Source organism: Nicotiana tabacum, chromosome 19 (assembly GCF_000715075.1).
Source record: "Nicotiana tabacum cultivar K326 chromosome 19, ASM71507v2, whole genome shotgun sequence".
In the NCBI taxonomy this organism is placed as follows: domain Eukaryota; kingdom Viridiplantae; phylum Streptophyta; class Magnoliopsida; order Solanales; family Solanaceae; genus Nicotiana; species Nicotiana tabacum.
The window spans coordinates 77,242,605-77,261,858 of record NC_134098.1 but is presented as its reverse complement, the minus strand read 5'-3'; the positions used below and the strand labels follow the sequence as shown (position 1 = coordinate 77,261,858).

Sequence of the window (19,254 nt, the reverse complement as noted above, 5' to 3'; positions counted from 1 at the left end):
GTTGGACTCGTGGTTGGATGGGCATTCATATTTTGTAAATTTTGTCGGGTTCCGATACGTGGGACCCACAGACGATTTTTGAGTGAATTTTGAATTTTTATTGAAAAATTAGTATTTCCTTATGGAATTAATTATAATAATGGGTATTGACTGAATTGAATTAATTGTGGCTAGATACAAGGCTTTCGGAGACCAATTCTCGGGGAAGGGCATAGCGGAATAAAGAATTACACGGTTTTAGGTAAGTAATAGTTCTAAATTTGGTCCTGAGGATATGAAACCCCAGATTATGTGTTATGTGATTTGCTTTGAGGTGACACACATGTTAGGTGACAGGCGTGTGGGCGTGCACCGTAGAAATAGTGACTTGGTCAAATTACACGGAACTCTCTAGTTGAATAATTTGTTGATATTCGTACCTTCTCTACGTGTTAGAGAAATTTGAGCTTAGACTCGTATTAAAAATCATGCTTAGGCATATGCTGTTATTGTTGGTACCCATTGGGGTCATTTCTATTGTTGAATTATATGTTCAAATTGAAATTTCACACTCAGTCATGTTCATTCATTTCATATCATATCTCAGTCTCTGTTGTTATTTATTGATGCATCATATTATCATTTTGGGCTTGTTTTCATGACATCTTGAGCCCGAGAGACTGGAGAGGTTGATGACCGAGTGAGGCTGATGGCCTAATTGTGAGGATATATATGGGATCGGGCTGCACATCGCACCATGTTTCATTGTTATATGTCATGATTGGCTTGATATAGCGCTTGGGCTGAAGGAGCCCCTCCGGAGTCTGTACACACCCCTAGTGAGCGCAGGTACCTACCGAGTACGAGTGCCGAGTACCGAGTGATGAGTGACTGTGAGGAATGCATGACTGTGAGGAAAGAGTGACTGTGAGGTTGGAGTGAATGGGTAGACTGAGTGACTGTTACTCTGAGAGGATGTATTGATTTCATTATTTGCTACATTTCAGCTGTCATATATCACTATTTTAAAAATTTCGGAAAAATATTATTTTCTGTTTCGGTCAAACTTGATATGAAATTTCAGTGAAATCTTAAATGTTGAACTTGAGAGCATGCCTACTCTTTTATATTGGAAAGTATTGTATTTGGACTTAGCTGAGAAGCTCGTCACTACTTTCAGTTCTTTATTTATTATTGTTACTTACTGAATTGGTTGTACTCATACTATACCCTGCACTTCGTGTGCAGATCCAGGTGATCCCGGATACAGTGGGGGTTGATTCTTTCGCACAGTCAATTTTCTGGAGATTCCGAGGTAGCTGTCATGTTTTGCAGACCTTGTCTCTCCTTCCCTATCCTTTTGTTATTGTATTTGGTCTCAAATTATTATTAAAGACCAGATTTTTCCCAGACTTGTAATGTATAGATGCTCATGTACTCAGTGACACTAGGTTTTGGGAGTGTTTATATCGATATTTGCAAGACTTGTGGATTGTGTTTAAATATTATATTTTCAAACTTAAAAGAAATTGTGAGTTTTTGATGTTGTCGGCTTACCTAGAATCGGGAAAGGCGCCATCACGACAGGTGTGATTTTTGGGTCGTGACACCTATCCCATATCCCCTCGGGTAAAAGGAGGTGTTACAGCTCTGGCGACTCTGCTAGGGATCGAACCCAGAATCTCTAATTCAGGGTTCAGAATTCGAGCTTAGAATAACTGTTATACTTGGCTTTCTTGTGATTGTCTGCTATTACATGTTTGAGCCTAATGTGCTAAATGCTGCTTTTTACCACTTTGATATTGTTTGAACTGTATATAAAACTGTTACGAAACCCTTTTTCCCTCCGAGTCTTCTAAATCTTCTGGGAAGTGCACGCTGGCGTGGCTTCTTTTCTGTTAGTGTCATACCCTAATCTAGAACGAGGATCGGATCAGTTACAAAGCCGAATGATCTTTTGGTTACCAGTACGTTGCCCCCCTCCCCCTCCCCCCTCCCCCGGACTCGAGTTGTCCGCTCGGGTAAGCCAGGTCTAGAACAATACACCCAGGATTCAAACTTAGAATGACATAGCCTCATGTCGGATCCCTAGTAGGTACGTTGTTTGCATCACGTGCATTTGACTTTGGGGACTCAACACAGGGGTTGGGTCCGTCTAGGACAGGTGTATCCAAAAATTAAAAGACCATCCTGATGCATTTTATGTGCTACTTGTGCATTCATTTGCTTCGGCTTGTATGTTGAACGATTTCTAGAATAAGGAAAGAAAATCAAGAAAAAACAAGAGTGAGGTAGGTATTTGAAACATTTCGAAACTGTGCCGAAATTTTGAGGAAAAAAAGAGAGAAAGAAAATAAGCCAATGTTTTCAAAAGTCATTGTTTCCTCTGTTTCGTCAAAACTGACCGAACTACGCGGGTCTGATTCTCACTGGATGTGAGATACGTAGGCAAACCTCATCGGTTCCGGCCCCAATTTTTAAAAATCCAAAAAAATATTTTTCTTTAATTCCTTCTTTAGCAGTCTTTTCTTAGAAAAATCCAAACAGATAAAAGATAAGAAAACTTTTTAACTCAAAAATATTTTTTCTTTGTAGAGGTCTTTCATTCGAAAAAAAGAAAACAAATCAAATCAAAATCCAAAAAATATTTTCCACCATTTTTAGAAGTCTTTTGCCCAGAAATTCAAAAAAATAAAATCAAAAATCCAAAATCCAAAAATATTTTTCTTCTTCTTTAGAAGTCTTTATTTCGAAAATTTCAAAAAAATAAATCAAAACCAAAAATCCAAAAATGCTTTCTTTCCTCTTTAAAAGCCTTTCCTTCGAAAATTCCAAAAGAGAAAAAAAAAATGAAATGAAAAAAAAAATTATATTCTTTTTCTAATTTCTTTCATAGTGTGAGTGTTATAAAAAGTAAGTAAAAAAAAGTTATTTTATTTACTTTATTCCTGAGTTTTCTGAACTACACAAGATCTGATTCATGCGGCGTCATGATACGTAGGAAATCCCCATCAGATTCGATCATAGCCATAAACAAATTGAGTGAAAAAAATAAACCGAAAAAAAATAAAGAGAGAAAAATTGAGTGAAAAAAGAAAGAAAAGAGTGGCAAAAATAATAGAAAAAACAAAGAGCAAAAAAAAAAACAACCAAAAAAAAAGCAACAATGAAAAAATCCAAAAAAAAAGAAAAAGAAAAGAAAAGAAAAGAGAGAGCGAGTAATTGAAATGATAGAGGTATAAAATGGAAAGAGACATTTAAAGGCCTGGATGAAACACGCAACCGTTCAAACACATGGTAGAACCGTTTAACTGTTAGGTGCATTGCATCCTAACGTGCGATTTCCTATCTGTTAAATATCTCAAAACTAACAAGGTTGTTGGGTGTGCAAATTAGCCAGGTTTTGTTCAGGTGGTTAGTTTTGTTGGTAGTATGGCTTCCCATCCTCCATAAGATCCAAAGGCAGAGATGGCCTCAGCAAGCAATCTACCAATCATCGGTCCTGAGGATAGCCCGGCATCGGCTATTCCGCAGCCAGAATCAGTAGGTGCTGAAGAAAATAGAATGTTGCGTCTCCGCATGTTGGAAATGTGGGACGCCTGGTCTAATGGTAGGGAACCGCCAAAGTGCAATTCCTGGGTTTCCTAAGTTGATCCCGAGATCAGGTGGGCTTACCAACATCCTTGTGCCCAACTCACTCATCCCATGCGGGCACCCTCTAATGCCGTCTAATGGCCCCGGAATGCCTTCTGTGGTTCACCCCCAGGCTCCGGATTCAAGGGCACTGCCAGCAATGTTCGCTGCAGCACCAGTCTGCACCACAACACAACCAACTATACCACGGCCGTATGTTGAGCCTCCGATGTTCACCTTTCAGGGTCCACAGTTTGAACTAGAAATAACATATATGACCCCATGCTCATTTACTCAACAACCACAGTGTGACTTCTCGTTTTGCAAGAAAGGGTTGTCAAGAATCCTGAGCAAGAGGAAATGGCTCAGAAAATAAAGAGCCTAGAACAAATCCTGAGGAACATGCAGGGTCTGAGCGGCCAAAAGAGCGTCTCATTCTCCGACATGTGCATGTTTCCCCATGTCCACTTGCCAACTAGATTCAAGATGCCAAAATTTAAAAAGTACGACGGGCATGGAGACCCGATCGCTCACCTGAAACGATAATGTAACCAGCTTAAGGGTGTTGGCGGAAAAGAGGAGCTGCTAATGGCCTATTTTGGAGAAAGCCTCATCGGAATCGCTTCTGAATGGTATATGGATCAAGAAATTACCCATTGGCATGTGTGGGGTGATCTAGCCCGAGATTTTGTCCGCTAGTTCTAATATAATGTGGACATCGCTCCCGACAGAAACTCTTTATCTAATTTGAAAAAGAAAACAATAGAAAGCTTCCGTGAATATGTCGTCAAATGGCGCGAGCAAGCCGCCAGGGTAAAGCCTCAAATGGACGAAGCATAAATGATTACGGTCTTCCAATAGGCCCAAGAGGCGGACTACTTCTGGAACATGATGTCCGATATGGGTAATTCGTTCGTCCAAGCTATCAAAATTGGGGAGATGATCGAAAATGGTTTAAAAACGGGCCGAATCTTGAGTCATGCTGCCTTTAAGGCCACATCATAGGCCGTTATGAATGGTTCGGGGGGGTTTTGATGAACAAAAATGGGAGAGAAGAGGGAGCCATGATGGCTTCAAGCTCGAGGGGTCCCACATGTCATTCAACCAATCATATATGCTTTCTAAGGTCCCACAACACTATTATCCCCATCAAGATGCTGCTTATGCCATGGCACCGCCTCCCTATGCGGTGATGAACGTGCAACCTTACACGCGGCCAAAACATTATACACAAAACCGAGCTCTACCTCCTAGAAATGTCAGTCTCTACCAAGCTCTATATAATCTCCAACCAAATGTTCCCCAATACAATCCTCGCCCAAGAGAACCCCCAGAAGGAATCAGTTCACTCCTATTGGTGAATCATACTCTAACTTGTTCCAAAAGCTAATCAGGCTAGGTCTGCTGCAGCTAGGGGTGTTCATGGTTCGGTTTGGGTCAATGTTTCCCTAAAAAGAAACCAAACCAAGTAAGTCAGTTTTTTAAATATTAGAACCAAACCAAACCAATTAAGTTGATTTTTTATCGATTCGGTTTTTGTCGGTTTTTCGATTTTTTTGGTCTTCTGTCGGTTTTTTCTTAAATATGAGACATACACTACCAAACGCATATTCCGGCGAGTACATTTTCAACATAACGCTATCAAACTAATTGCTCTTTGAGAAATCTATCAGTTACCAAGATATATTGATGATAATTGACTCAAATAGTGATGAATAACTTAAATACTCAATTAAAAATTGATTATTTTAACATGAAATAAATTCTTGTACTTAATGAAAGAAAACTACCAATCAAACTAGAAAGCAAAGAATTAGATTATTATAATAGCAAAGAACTAGACTAAAAATACAAATGACTAATATGTACCATAAAATTTTAGAAACTTTATATAAAAATATACATATATATATATAGGTGTAATAATAAATTTAAATAGCTACTTTTATAGTCGGTTTGGTTCGGTTCTTTTTAATTAAAACCAAAACCAAACCAAATTTGATCGGTTTTTAAAATTTAAAACCAAAACCAAACCAAACCTAAAAATATCGATTTTTTTGGTCGGTTTGGTTTGGTTTTCGGTTTGGTTCGGTTTTTCGGATTTTTATGAACACCCCTAGCTGCAGCCAGTGGCCCCGAACAGGCCAAAACTCGAGTACCCCTTGCACCGAGCTGATGCTAGATGTAAATACCACTCCGGAGCAGTGGGATATGATACTGAAGATTGTTGGACTCTCAAAAGAGCAGTGGAAGACCTCATCGAGGTCCATGCAATAGTGCTTAGGGATGAAGAGGACCTTAATATGATTAACAATCCTCTGCCTACTCACACCAATGGGCCATTAGTCAGAATGATTTGTGAAGATGAAGAATTTGATCTGACACTGAAGGCCATTGCATCCATTGCCGAGACAGAAGAAAAGCCAAAAAATTGTCGTCAAGCCTGAAAGTTCCCCATCAGACGGGAGCCTCGGTAGCCAGTCTTGCTATCCTTTCTGTGTCCGGATTATCTGAGGGTGTGATGCGGATGTTTTACTTTATTGTCTTACCTTCCGATGTAAACCCTTCTATCTTCAAAATTCAAAAAAAAAAAGAAACAAAAAAATAAAAATAAATAAATAAATAAATAATAATAATAATAATCAAATGAAATTAATATTTCATTGTGCAGGAATGTCTTTTTTCTTAATCTTGTCACTTTTATTATTCTATTTTTAATTCTATTAAATGCAGATTTCAATAACATGACATGCTTGAGGACTTCATGCCCAGATCCTAAAAGGTTGTCAGACCTCGAAATAATGAATCAAGAAACAGAATGTGTTGAAGATAAGGCTTGTGAGAAAATAAACAAAGAATTGGAACAGTAGGCCTAAGCCAAGTCCGAATGAAATCGGAAGAAGTTGAAATTCCCTCTTCGGATCATTGTTGAAGCCGAGATTGAGGATAAAGATTGGGTCAAGAACCGATCGGAACAATTGACATTGATTGATGAAAATGATTGATCGTAGTTTGCCACGGGCAGTTGTACCAACAAAGAATGGCCCGTGTCTACAACAAGAAAGTGCGGCCAAGGAAATTTGAAATAGGACAACCCATTCTGAGACGTATCCTCCCACCTCATGAAGAAGCTAAAGGAAAATTGGTTCCAAATTGGAACGGTCCATATATTGTAACGAGAGTACTGCAAAAGAGAGTGTTGTACCTGCGAAGCATCGAATGAAATGTCCATGAAACAACTGTCAACGAGGATGCAGTCAAAAGGTACTATGTTTGACCCTCTATATAGCATTAATATTCTCTTATTGGGATGACAAAGGCTTTCATTCTCGCTATCCAAACACTATCAACCCCTTGCTAACCCTTTTGATCCGGTTATCTTTCTTTGATTACCATCTTTGGAACCTGAAGATGTTATTAAAAAAAAAAGAAACAAGAAAGAAAAAGAGAAGAAAAACAAAACAAAGAAGAAAAAAAGGAAAACAAAAAAGAGAAAAAAAAAGATAAAGAAGAAGAAAAAAAAACAAAACAAAAATCCAAACAAGTTCATGTTGCTTGAACTACGTTCGACTTGATTCCGAAAGGACACGTAGGCAGCCTCTCTCCAGGGTTCAGTCACACCAAAATAAAAATCCAATTTCCCCCAAAAGTGAAACTGGGGCGGATGTTATAATGGTTTGGCGATGGTTTCGTTTGAAAGGTTCCAAAGTTGTAATTCAATTCAAATCCTTTTTCACCCAAGTCCTTTTCAAAGTCCTTACGATCAAGCAACGAGAATGTTCAAGAATTGGAGGATACAACCACTTGGATCTGATACAACAAAATGAGAGAAATAAAATAAGAGAGTCTTATTGGTGAAAACCCTCACGGGCACCGTAAGGCGATGGTAAGTAGAGAAATTAAAATGAGATAATCTTGTTAGTAAAAACTCGCAAAGAGTACTATAAGGCGATTGTAAGAAGAGAAATGAGAGAGGTTAGCTGGTGAAAACACGCAAAGGGCGCCACTGATCGAAAAAGAGGATCCTCAGTCACTGATATTGACACAGTCCTAAGCAAGGTTTCTCAGTTTCGAGGCAAAAGTTGTGATGCATTTCTGAGAGTCAGACGGTTTACACAGATCAGGCATCCAGTCCAAAAGGCATGTCATGTTCATTGAAGTCCGTATGTACTCCAGATAAGTCCTTCTGTCCTTTCCCCGAAAGGTATACCTTTCGTCTAAATTTATTGTCCATTTTATTATTTGTTTTTCTTTGAATCCTTATCGGTCTAACTCTGTCCCGAAACTAAGACAAAGAAAGGATGGTAAGACTGATTTATAGGGTTCTCATTTGATACAAGCTAATATGCAAAAGGACACCTAGCCTCAGCAGGGGGATCAAGTCGACTTCGGCTGGCCATGGTCGCTGATGTTTTGAAATTGAAAACTCTCGAAAGAAGGAAATCAAATTGAAATGCCTACAAGGGCAAAAATGAAGTTGAAAAGGTTGAGTCCCACACGACTAACTGCTTTGGTAAGGTTTGAAAAGCCAAAGATTCCCCAATGCTTTGAAGTTAAAAAAATTGAAAGAAGGAATTCAAACTGAAATGCCCACGAAGGCAAAACAAAGTTGAAAAAGGTTAGGTCCCACGTGACCAACCGTCATGGCAAGGTTTGGAAAAGCCAAAGGTTCTCCGGGTCCAGAAGTGCAATCGATATTCAGGAAACAACCAGTTGCAAGTAAAAGTATCATCAAAGAGGCCGACCAAGATCAAGTGACTGAAACACTCAAGGTCGCAAACCAACCACCGTTTCAAACCGATAAATTGTTCTTTGTTTGAACCACAAGAAACTGGAATCCAAAGTAACCTTGCAAGAAGCAGGTGCAACCCAAAAGAAACCGCGCGGGAGCTAGAAACAGCTCTGCAGTAGCAACAACTCCAAAAGGGAATTCTACTTCGAATTCTGCTCCAATAGGGTCTTCACTCCCTAGTTGATTTTATTTTAGACATAGGGTCTCCACTCCCTAGTCTTCTTTTCCAACATAGGGTCTCCACTCCCTAGTTGATAGTTATTTTAGACATAGGGTCTCCACTCCCTGGTTTCTTTTCCAACATAGGGTCTCCACTTCCTAATTCATTTTATTTTAGACATAGGGTCTCCACTCCCTAGTCGTTTTTCCAACACAGGGTCTCCACTCCCTAGTTGAAGTTATTTTAGACATAAAGTCTCCACTCCCTAGTCTACTTTTCCAACATAGGGTCTCCATTCCCTAGTTGAAGTTATTTTAGACATAGAGTCTCCACTCCCTAGTCTACTTTTCCAACATAGGGTCTCCACTCCCTAGTTGATTATATTTTAGACGTAGGGTCTCCACTCCCTAGTTGATTATATTTTAGACGTAGGGTCTCCACTCCCTAGTCTGCTTTTCCAACATAAGGTCTCCGCTTCCTAGTTGATTTTATTTTAGACATAGGGTCTCCACTGTCTCTACTCCCTAGTTGATTTTATTTTAGACACAGGGTCTCCACTCTTTATTCGCTTTTCCAACATAGGGTCTCCGCTCCCTAGTTGATGTTTTTGGACATAGGGTCTCCACTCCCTAGTCTCTTTTCCAACATAAGGTCTCCACTCTCTAGTTGATGATTTTTGGACAAAGGGTCTCCACTCCCTAGTCTCCACACCCTAGTTGATTCTATTTTAGACATAGGGTCTCTACTCCCTAGTCGCCCTTTCCAACATAGGGTCTTCACTCCCTAGTTGATTTTATTTTAGGCATAGGGTCTCCACTCCCTAGTCGCCCTTTCCAACATAGGATCTTCACTCTCTAGTTGATTTTATTTTAGACATATACTACAAACTACGGAATAATAGTTTCATTGCAAAAAAAGCCAAAAAATAATTAGTATCTAATATAGCGACGGAATAGCGACGAAATCGAAAATTTATCGCTAATTGTTGGCGCTAAATATTGGCGCCCTCAATTTACCTACGGATTTAACGACAAAAGCTGAGCGACAAACTTTATTTAACTACACGACGGATTTAGCAACGAAAAATCCGTCGATAGCCTTAATTTCTTTATCAAAATGTTTTAAAACTCCTTGCTATGGAAATTTCCGTCGATAATGTATTCTTTAATGAAAATTAATGTTATTTTTAGCGACGGAACTTTGTCCGTAGCTAAATCCGTCGCTGAAGACCACTTAATTATTTTCCCTAGGGCACAAATTTGGTAAAACATCAGTCTCTTCTTCTAAAGCAGTAGAAACACACGCTGGGAGCAAAATCAGGCGGCTGGAGCAAAATCAGTAGAAGACACACGATGAGGGTTTTCAAGAACAAGAGCAAAAATCAGTAGCCAACGTGAATCTAAGGTTTGTAGATGGCTTTGTTTCTTCTTCTGTTTCTTATGCTTTGTACTAATTTTGGGTACCAAAAATGCTAAGCCACTGATTTGTTAGAGCCAACTTGTTTGAATCTTGTTATGTTGCGAAGCTGATTGCTGTCCGAGGCCGCCATCTTCATAGCCATCAGAAATGGCCTCGATTGACACAGGATTTTGTCAATCTTCTGTTTGCTTTGGCCACAGGATTTTGTCAATTTTTACACAGAAATTTTTACTCGCCACATTTTGTTTCCTTGTAGAATACGAATTTTTAATTTATTTATTTTTCAAAGAAAAATGAAAAGCAAAGCGAAAAAGATGAAAAAAATACTCACACGATGTAAACCTTGGTAGCCATTTTTCGGATTTGGTTAGATTTAGGCCTTCGGTTCTCGAAAGAAAAATGGGGTAACTGTCTTTCTCTATATAGTTGGGAAGAACAGCAAGAAGATTTGGACTACAGCTAATTGCAGTGTAATTACTTCATTGCACAGTGAGTAACTCATATACTCACTGTGCAAATAGAAAATTATACCATCATTGAGTTTTAATCTGTTATTGCAGGTTATCTTTCTCATTGTTCGGATGAATTTAAGTTATACATACTAATTGGGTAAATATTTTTAAACCATTAGTGAATCTTAACTTGTGATAGTAGATCAGTTACTCATTTTATCAGAAATTTGATTAATACTATATATAAAGAGATTTACGGGTAATTACCTAATAAGTAACATGATTTGGTATAAATCTTTTATCTAATTGTTTTCCTATCATGTTGACATGTCTTGACCTTCATTGAGCTAAACTTCTAAGAATACGATGAAAAGGGTTACCAATAGCTTGGCGGCCGTCATAATTTGGTCTCATTACTTGACTCTCTTACAAATATCACCAATAGCATGGTTTTCAAGAAGGATTTTGTAGTTGCTATAGTGATTTTGACACCTTTGGATGGTAAACGCTTGGAGAATTTTTTGGTAGATTCCTTTGGTAGTTTAATTAATCTTCTCCTGCTTATCTTCTTAATTTTTTGTCCAGTACTTCCCTTTAGAACATTCTTATTATCTTACTCATAGAAAAAAGAAGTCTGATTATCCTATTTTGTTTCTATATTAAATAGGAATATGGATAATTTAGAGCGTGCTTGGATGTACGAGAGGTTGGATGGCCGAGGGGGTATTAATTCTAATTTTGTAACTGGTATGGATAGCTTTCTCCTGTTTGCACGTTCTCAGCGAAATCACATGAGTGGTGAGAATGTTAGATGTCCATGTAAAAAATGTCGCAACATTATATACATGGATGTTGAAACGGTTAGATTTCACCTTTTTAAGTTTGGATTTGTTGAAAACTATTCTGTTTGGAAGTATCAAGGGGAAAAAGATGTGACTGGTGTGACGTCTTCTAGCAGTGATCTACATGGTGGTGTTCAACCTGCATTAGGATATGACAATCCATACCGACAAATGGTTTTAGATGCAGCTGGACCCAACTTTGGCCAGGATTCTAGTTGGCAATCTTATAGTAACACTGAATTTGAGCCGTCTCATCATTTTGAGCCTTCAATGGAGGACGAGGCTAATCCTTCAATGGAGGAGGAGCTTAATCCTGAGTCTCAAAGGTTTTATGATTTGCTAAAGGCCGCTGATACAGAATTGTATCCTGGTTCTCCCCTCTCTCAACTCGCAGTAGTTTCTAGGATGTTAAAAACATTAAAATGGAGAACACTTTATCACAGAGGGGATATGACCAAATGATACAATTGCTGAAAGAGGCTTTACCTGAAGATAACATAATGCTTGAAAGTTATTATCAAACCAAGAAGCTAGTGCGTAGCTTGGGTTTGCCGGTTGAAAAGATTGATTGTTGTAATTCGGGATGTATGTTGTATTGGGGTGACGATGAAGACCTCACATCTTGCAAGTTTTGTGGCTACGAGTTTAAATGTCGCGTTGGTTCTCGTAAGAGGAAATTAGTCCCTTATAAAAAGATGTATTATTTTCCTTTGATTCCTAGATTGCGAAGATTATACGCATCTCATACTACAGTCGGTGACATGAGATGGCATCATGAGCATATACAAGAGGAGGGGGTAATGCGTCATCCATCAGACTCTGAGGCTTGGAAGCACTTCAATGAAAATCATTCATTTTTTGCTGCTGAACCAAGGAATGTGAGGCTGGGTTTATGTACTAATGGTTTCCAACCATTTGGTCAATTAGGAAGAAAATACTCTTCGTGGCCGGTGATTGTCACTCCATACAACTTACCTCCTTGGATGTGTATGAAAGAGGCGTACATGTTCTTAACTGTCATTGTTCCAGGGCCAACCAATCCTAAACAAAAAATTGATGTTTTTCTACAACCTCTAATAAAAGAATTGACCTTGTTATGGGAGGAAGGTGTGGAAGCATTTGACATCTCAAAAAAGCAAAACTTTCAATTAAGGGCGGCTTTGATGTGGACAATCAATGACTTTCCAACATATTCTATGTTATCAGGATGGAGTACTGCTGGCAAGTTAGCATGTCCTTATTGTATGGAGGAAGCACAATCTTTAAGATTATGTCATGGTGGGAAAACAACTTGGTTTGATAGTCATAGAATGTTCCTCGACCAACACCATCTATTTAGGAAAGATCGTAAAAACTTTCTTAAAGGTCAGACTGTCAAAAGGCTACCACCAGCACTTAGAACGGGAGAGGAAATTTTGAACCAAATTAGTGAGTTAGGGCTAAGGAAAGTAACAGAGGAAGATGCACAAGTAGTTAATTCGAGACTGTAAATCTTGTGGATGGAAAAAGCGAATCATCTTTTGGGATTTGCCTTATTGGAGTTCTAACATGATTCGGCATAATCTTGACGTCATGCATATTGAAAAGAATGTCTTTGATAATGTATTTAACACAGTTCTTAATGTTAAAGACAAAACCAAAGACAATCCCAAAGCACGTTTGGATATGCTAACCTATTGCGATAGACCTCAGTTGGCAAAGGATGCTAGTGGAAAATATCCCAAAGCTGCATATACAATAGACAATGAAGCAAAAGATATCTTATTCGATTGGGTGAAAAGTTTGAAGTTTCCAGATGGGTATGTTTCAAATTTGGGTCGATGTCTAGAGACGAACAAGTCTAGGTTATTTGGCATGAAAAGTCATGATTGCCACGTGTTTATGCAACGATTAATGCCTATTGCCTTTCGTGAACTACTTCCTAGTAATGTGTGGCAGACACTTACAGAATTGAGCTTATTTTTTAAAGATCTTACTTCGACCACTCTACGAGTGGCTGACATGGAGAGATTAGCAATAGACATCTCACAGATCTTGTGTAAGTTGGAACGTATATTTCCACAGGGGTTCTTTAACTCAATGGAACATTTGCCCGTGCACCTACCATATGAAGCAAGAATTGCTGGACCTGCACAAATATCGATGGATGTATCCTTTTGAGAGGTAAATTTAAAACTTCTATGTCATAATAGTGACAAGTATGCTACACATGACTTTTTAATTTTATGGTCCATTCATTTATCTATTTAGGTACCTTGGAACTTTGAAAAAAATGATTGGGAATAAAGCTAGTGTTGAGGGATCTATTTGTAAAGCATACTTGATGACAGAGTCAACACAATTATTTTCTCATTATTTTGAACCTCATGTCATTACACGTAATCATAATGTGGACCGGAATGATGATGGTGATGTTGTGGAAGATCATAAAGGAAATTTATCAATATTTACACATCCAGGTCGACTATCGGGAGAAGCAAAAAAGAGGAGTTTATCCTTGGAAGAAATCAAGGCTGCCCAAACTTACATTCTACTAAATTGTAAAGAGGTTGAGCCATTTGTAAGGTAACATTTGAAAGTTATACTTGCTTAATATAACAAATATTCATATATCTGAAGCACTAATTTTAACTTATTTTGTTGCAATGAAGTATGTACGTGGAACGTTTACAAGAAGAATATCCGAGTCTATCTCAGGATCAAATAGATGAGAATCTCGAAACATATTTCTCTATATGGTTCAAGCAATATGTAAGCCTCCAACAATAATTTACTTTTATACAATAATGTACATAAATTGACTTGTTAAATTTAACTAAGTCTCACAATTTCTTAAATAGGTCCGAAGCAACCATATTGAGAATGCATTCTTGCGTAGCCTTGCTCATGGACCATTGATAAGCGCGATATGTCAGTCAGTGTATTTTGTTAATGGATATAAATTTCACACAGAAAGTCATGGTAGCACAAGATCAACAATGAACAATGGAGTTTGTATATCGGATCCAAATGTTGGTGAGTACTATCATTAGATATTAGAGATTATACAAGTAGAATACCGTGAAGAACCTTTAAAGAAAACTGTATTATTCAAGTGTGAATGGTTTGACCCAACGATGAATGTTGGTGTTAAAAAGCATAATCAATACAAATTGGTGGATGTTAACCTTTAAAGAAAACTGTATTATTCAAGTGTGAATGGTTTGACCCAACGATGAATGTTGGTGTTAAAAAGCATAATCAATACAAATTGGTGGATGTTAACCATCGTCGTCGATATAAAAAATATGAACCTTTTATTCTTGCGATGCAAGCAACTCAAGTGTGTTATGTTCCTTATCCTAGCAAGAGAAAGGACAAGGAGGATTGGTCAGCTGTATTGAAAATTAAACCTCGGCATGTTGTTGAATTACCCGATGAGTAAGTGATGGCAATTTCAGATGCGAATCTCCCCTTCCAAGTTGAAGAAGTTGAAGATCATGTGATAGATATGAACATTGTCGTTGATGAAAATATACTCTTACATGATCCAAATGGGGATTTAATTGAAATGGATGAGCACGTTGATGATGAATTATTGCTAGATCATCATGAAGAAGAAGAAGAAATAGATAGTGACTAGTGTGTTAATTAAAAATATGTTGATGCATCTTACTGTGTTTTGTTTGTTATAATCTAAGCTGAATGCTATGTGTTTTGTTTGTTGTAATCTAAGTTGAATGCTATCTGCAAGAATATATCTATATTTATTGCTTTTCTTTGATGTCTAACTTCTCACTCATTTCCCTAAATTTATCACTTACTATAAAATTGAAAAATCTAGCAGTAATTTTGGCCCAATTCTTGACTTATACCAATGTTTTCTATTTGCAGGGACTTAATTCTTGACTTATACCAATTTATGACTCTAATTTGCTTACATGTAATTATTTTTGTAGATATGACTCGAGGGAGAGGCAGAGATAGCATAGCTCGTGGAGGCAAGTCCTGAGTTAGGGGTAGGGGTAATTCTGCTATTCGTGCAAATATGCCTTCTGTTCCCATTCCTATAATTAGTACTCAACAAGGTGGTACAAGTTCTTTAGGTGGGCAGAATCACATAAATAAAGTACAAACTTTAGCTCCTAGCAGTACGACACCCGTTCAAACATCAGGTCATGGTAGTACCCCAACTATCCATTCTGAATCATCTCCTAATACACCTGATCAGAGTAACCCAATAGGTGAGGGCATATCTACTCAAAGCAACACAATTGGCGAAGGTGAGTGCACCAGTAGTCGCGGGCAGCGGACACTTGTTACTCTTGCTCCTACAGGGTTAGTCCATGTTTTTACTATTATTTTTTATATAGAAATTTTGATTTCTGATACCCCTTCAACTATTGTCTTCAAATTTTTTCAGGTTAGAACCTAGTGGATTATGCTCGAAGAATATATTTAAATCTTTCAAGCATGAACTTGATCCCAATGGAATCAATTGGAAAAGTGTCTCTGACGAGATAAAAAACTTTTATTGGGGAGAATTCAAGGTATAACTTCTCATTATATAATGAATTTAGGAAGTGTATTAACTGTTATAAATAAGATATTAATGTTATTACTTTATAAAATTATTTCAGAAGAAATTCTATTGGGACTCTTCCATAGCTAGTGCAGTGAGGAGCCAATGGGAGAATAAGGCATCAATAAGGTACAAAGATTTCATTTCCAAAATAAAAACTAAAAAGGTTAGGCCAAGAGGTGTTCCAGAAGAAGTGTGGGAAAGTTGGGAACAACTTTGGAAAGATCCCAAGTGTATTGAAAAGTCAGAAATAAATGCAAAATCGTCGTGGCGGTAGGAGTGGAGTCTCCACCGAGACTCACACATGCGGCTCTGTCTCCAATGGGGAGTATCGCAAGAGACTTGTAAGTATATCGCAACCTTAGCTTTATTGCAACTCTGAACTTAAAATTTCTTCTTGTTGGTGTTAAGAATTGCTTATAGTAACCTTAGCTTTCATTCCTTGGCGTTACGATTGATTGATTTGTTACTTAACGTATGTAATTTCATTGGTTGCTGAGAAAATCTATTCTACAAAACAATAGTTAGCTCCCCGGCCAGGCTATAATAAATGCGGCTAAAGAGTTTAAGGAAAACTTCTGATTAAGTATTCACAGAGACAAGCTGTTTGAAAGACAAAACCAACTGAAGAAGGTACTTAATGCTTTCTGCATGTTCAGTATGTACCTGTAGTCATTGTAGATGCACTGTAGACTAGATAGGTATTAACTAAATGAAATGGAAGTAGGAGTGCAACAGAATCAGAATGTAGGTGCTTCATGTTATCTGTAATTCTATTTGAGCAACCTCGTGTATGTTGTAACATTTGTATGAAGTATAGTGCCTGATTAGATACATTACTGAAGTGTCTGCTTCTCTGATGTTCTCTCATCTTGTACATATACCAAATATTGTAAAGACTAGCATTTTGAGCTGTTGATGATGGTTTCAGTCCTGAACTCACGAGGTATTGTGGATCTCATATATTTTGGTGAACTTCGTTTATTAGTTAGAGCGCCCTTTTTCTTGTTAATACACACAGGATTTCATGGGAACTTTCACAAGACATCTAAGGTTAGAGCATTTTATAGTTATGTATGAATTGAATTTAGCAAAATAAAAGTTAGAACCATGTCCTATAGTCTTGCAATCTTTGTAAGAACATCTCATGTAATGTGTTTGGATGCCCTTTCTTAGAGATTCTGCACTCGTTCTTGCTCAAACAGATCCCCTGCTTGCTTGTGCTCTCACATCTGTTAGAACTGTGTCACTTCATAAAGAAGAAAGCTACATCTTTGTAATGGAAATGCAGAAGATTAGAAGTTACATCTGTACCAAATTTTGAGCCAATTTATCACTGTCTTGATCACCTTTTTCACTGGTAGAGCATTCAACAATTTGCTTGTTCATCATGTCGTCTTTTGGGGTTGTTGAATCGAGTATACCTTCGTCCACAACTTCTAGTGCTTCAAAAGTATTTGAGATCGAAGCAGTGGTGGAGATATTTAGTCGAACACCTGAATTTTGTTGCCTTGGCGATACCACCTGCTTAATAGGTGATTTTCTAGATGACACTACGTTCCAGTTTCCCTCCTTTGTATTTGAATTATTGACCTTACCATCATCAATTGTACCACCAGTTTTTGCCTCCACAGATATGCATTTTTGTCCAGTCTTTTTACTTGCAAAAGTCTGGTCCTCAGCATCGCATACAAGAGTGTTTTGTGTAGTTGTCAACTGCTTACTTTCAGCCACCCCTTGCACTTGTTTTGCCCCTGTATTGGAAGCCTTAACACTTGAAGGAAATACATCAAATACTGTCACAGCATTTTGAGCTGTTGATGATGGTTTCAGTCCTGAACTGTTGATGATGGTTTCAGTCCTAAGCTGTTGATGATGGTTTCAGTCCTAAGCTGTTAATGATGGTTTCAGCCCTGTATTGGCAGCCTTAACCCTTGTATTGTATATTTATAAGTGTAATTGTTTTCGACTGAAATTGGTGACACTAAACTAGAATTAATAGCTTATTGAATCAAACAAAATTGAATCTCTGTCAGCACAGTATCAATATGTTATTCCTCACAACGTGTAGATACTTTCTTATAGGCAAGCTGATCTCGTTTAACCTTTGAAAATTAGGTGCTTTTAGATTTCTTCTTCTAATTTGATCTTTTTTAACCAAATTGAAGGAAAATGTTTCAGCTATTTGTGTGCGCTAATAATTGTAGCTGGATGGATAATGTAAGTAGATTAGAAGTTCAGAAAGATAAAAAGTTCAGAAAGATTAAAAGTTACAAGTTCAGAAAGATTAAAAGTTACAAGTTCAGAAAGATTAGAAGCTAGAACCTTTGCTTTCTCAATGTCATTCTGGTGCAACAATCTTTGAAGGATCGCTAGATTTTCCATATTGAGTTTAATTCTAGTTTCTTGTGTGCTTTGTTTATTTCGTGCAAATTTTTCGTACTTTTCTCTTTTATTATCGTTGTGAATTGTTTGGTTCAAGTCCGTTTGCTTTAAATTTCTTCTGGGATCATGTCATCTTCTACTATAGTAATATTTTCATCCTTTTAAAAATAAATTATTTTTTGTATAGGCTGTTGAAAAGGGTCGAAACCCAACACCAAGTGAGATACATTTGTACGTCCATACACATGGGCATGCTAGAAAATCTTTTCTTGATGAGAAAGCTCGAATCGTGCATGTAAGTCCAATATTTTATAATCTTATTTACTACAATGTAAAAAGAGTATGAAAAGTATCCTCTCTGTTGGTTAATTAAATGCTCAACATTCTTGACTATTTTAATTTCACTATTTATTACACCTCTTTTACAGGAAAGGTATCAGGAAATATTACAGGAACAAACACAAACTCAATCTGATATTGATCAATGTAAAGCATATTACGAAGCCGCAGGAGGGAAAAAGAAGAGAAGAGTATATGGTCTTGGATCTCAAGCAAAATGCTACTATGGACCGAATCTTCGTGGCTCTTCCGGATCAGATGCTTCATCATCAATACCATCTTCGAGTGCTCAATCAGCATCGAACCTGGAAGAGTTAGTGATGCGTTTGAATCCAGCACTAACAGAGCACATAGTTCCTGTGCTAACTGATCATATGCTTCCAGTATTGACTGAGCGGGTGCGTGAAATGATTTCGTCACCCTCGCTGACTTCTACTGACCACCCATCAGATATGGTACCAATAGTTCATGCTCCTACTACTGCTACTGTTCATGGGGTTCATCCATCGGTTTCAGATGATGACCTTAACCCCTAAGCCTCGTATTTGGAAGCTTTTTGGTTTGAACTTTATTGTTGGTGTTAGGGATAATTCGCACCTTTTTGGTTTGAACTTTATTATTGGTGTTAGGGATAATTCGAACTTAATTGTATTAGCTATATGCATTTTGATATCATTTTGGACCTTGAAGTA

At 37.7% G+C, this 19,254-nt stretch overlaps 1 protein-coding gene and 1 pseudogene across 2 annotated transcripts; both read left to right on the top strand.

Moving 5' to 3' along the window:
* The first annotated feature begins 9,773 nt into the window (after positions 1 to 9,773).
* On the top strand, positions 9,774 to 19,254 carry LOC107791955 (uncharacterized; annotated as a pseudogene).
* LOC142161730 (uncharacterized) lies at positions 11,190 to 14,290 on the top strand. 2 transcript variants are annotated; one of them, XM_075238030.1, is made up of 4 exons: positions 11,190 to 13,440; positions 13,737 to 13,842; positions 13,929 to 14,028; positions 14,118 to 14,290. In XM_075238030.1, the coding sequence occupies exon 1, from the start codon at positions 11,700 to 11,702 to the stop codon at positions 12,765 to 12,767; it is 1,068 nt and encodes a 355-aa protein (XP_075094131.1). In that variant the 5' UTR covers positions 11,190 to 11,699; the 3' UTR covers positions 12,768 to 13,440; positions 13,737 to 13,842; positions 13,929 to 14,028; positions 14,118 to 14,290. The 2 variants fall into 2 exon arrangements, with proteins under 2 accessions (XP_075094131.1, XP_075094132.1); XM_075238031.1 differs by lacking the exons at positions 13,737 to 13,842; positions 13,929 to 14,028; positions 14,118 to 14,290 and adding an exon at positions 13,528 to 13,730.

What these genes read in the sequence shown, in the direction of transcription:
- LOC142161730 (XM_075238030.1), top strand. Translation starts at nt 11,700, where the DNA reads ATGGAGAACACTTTATCACAGAGGGGATATGACCAAATGATACAATTG.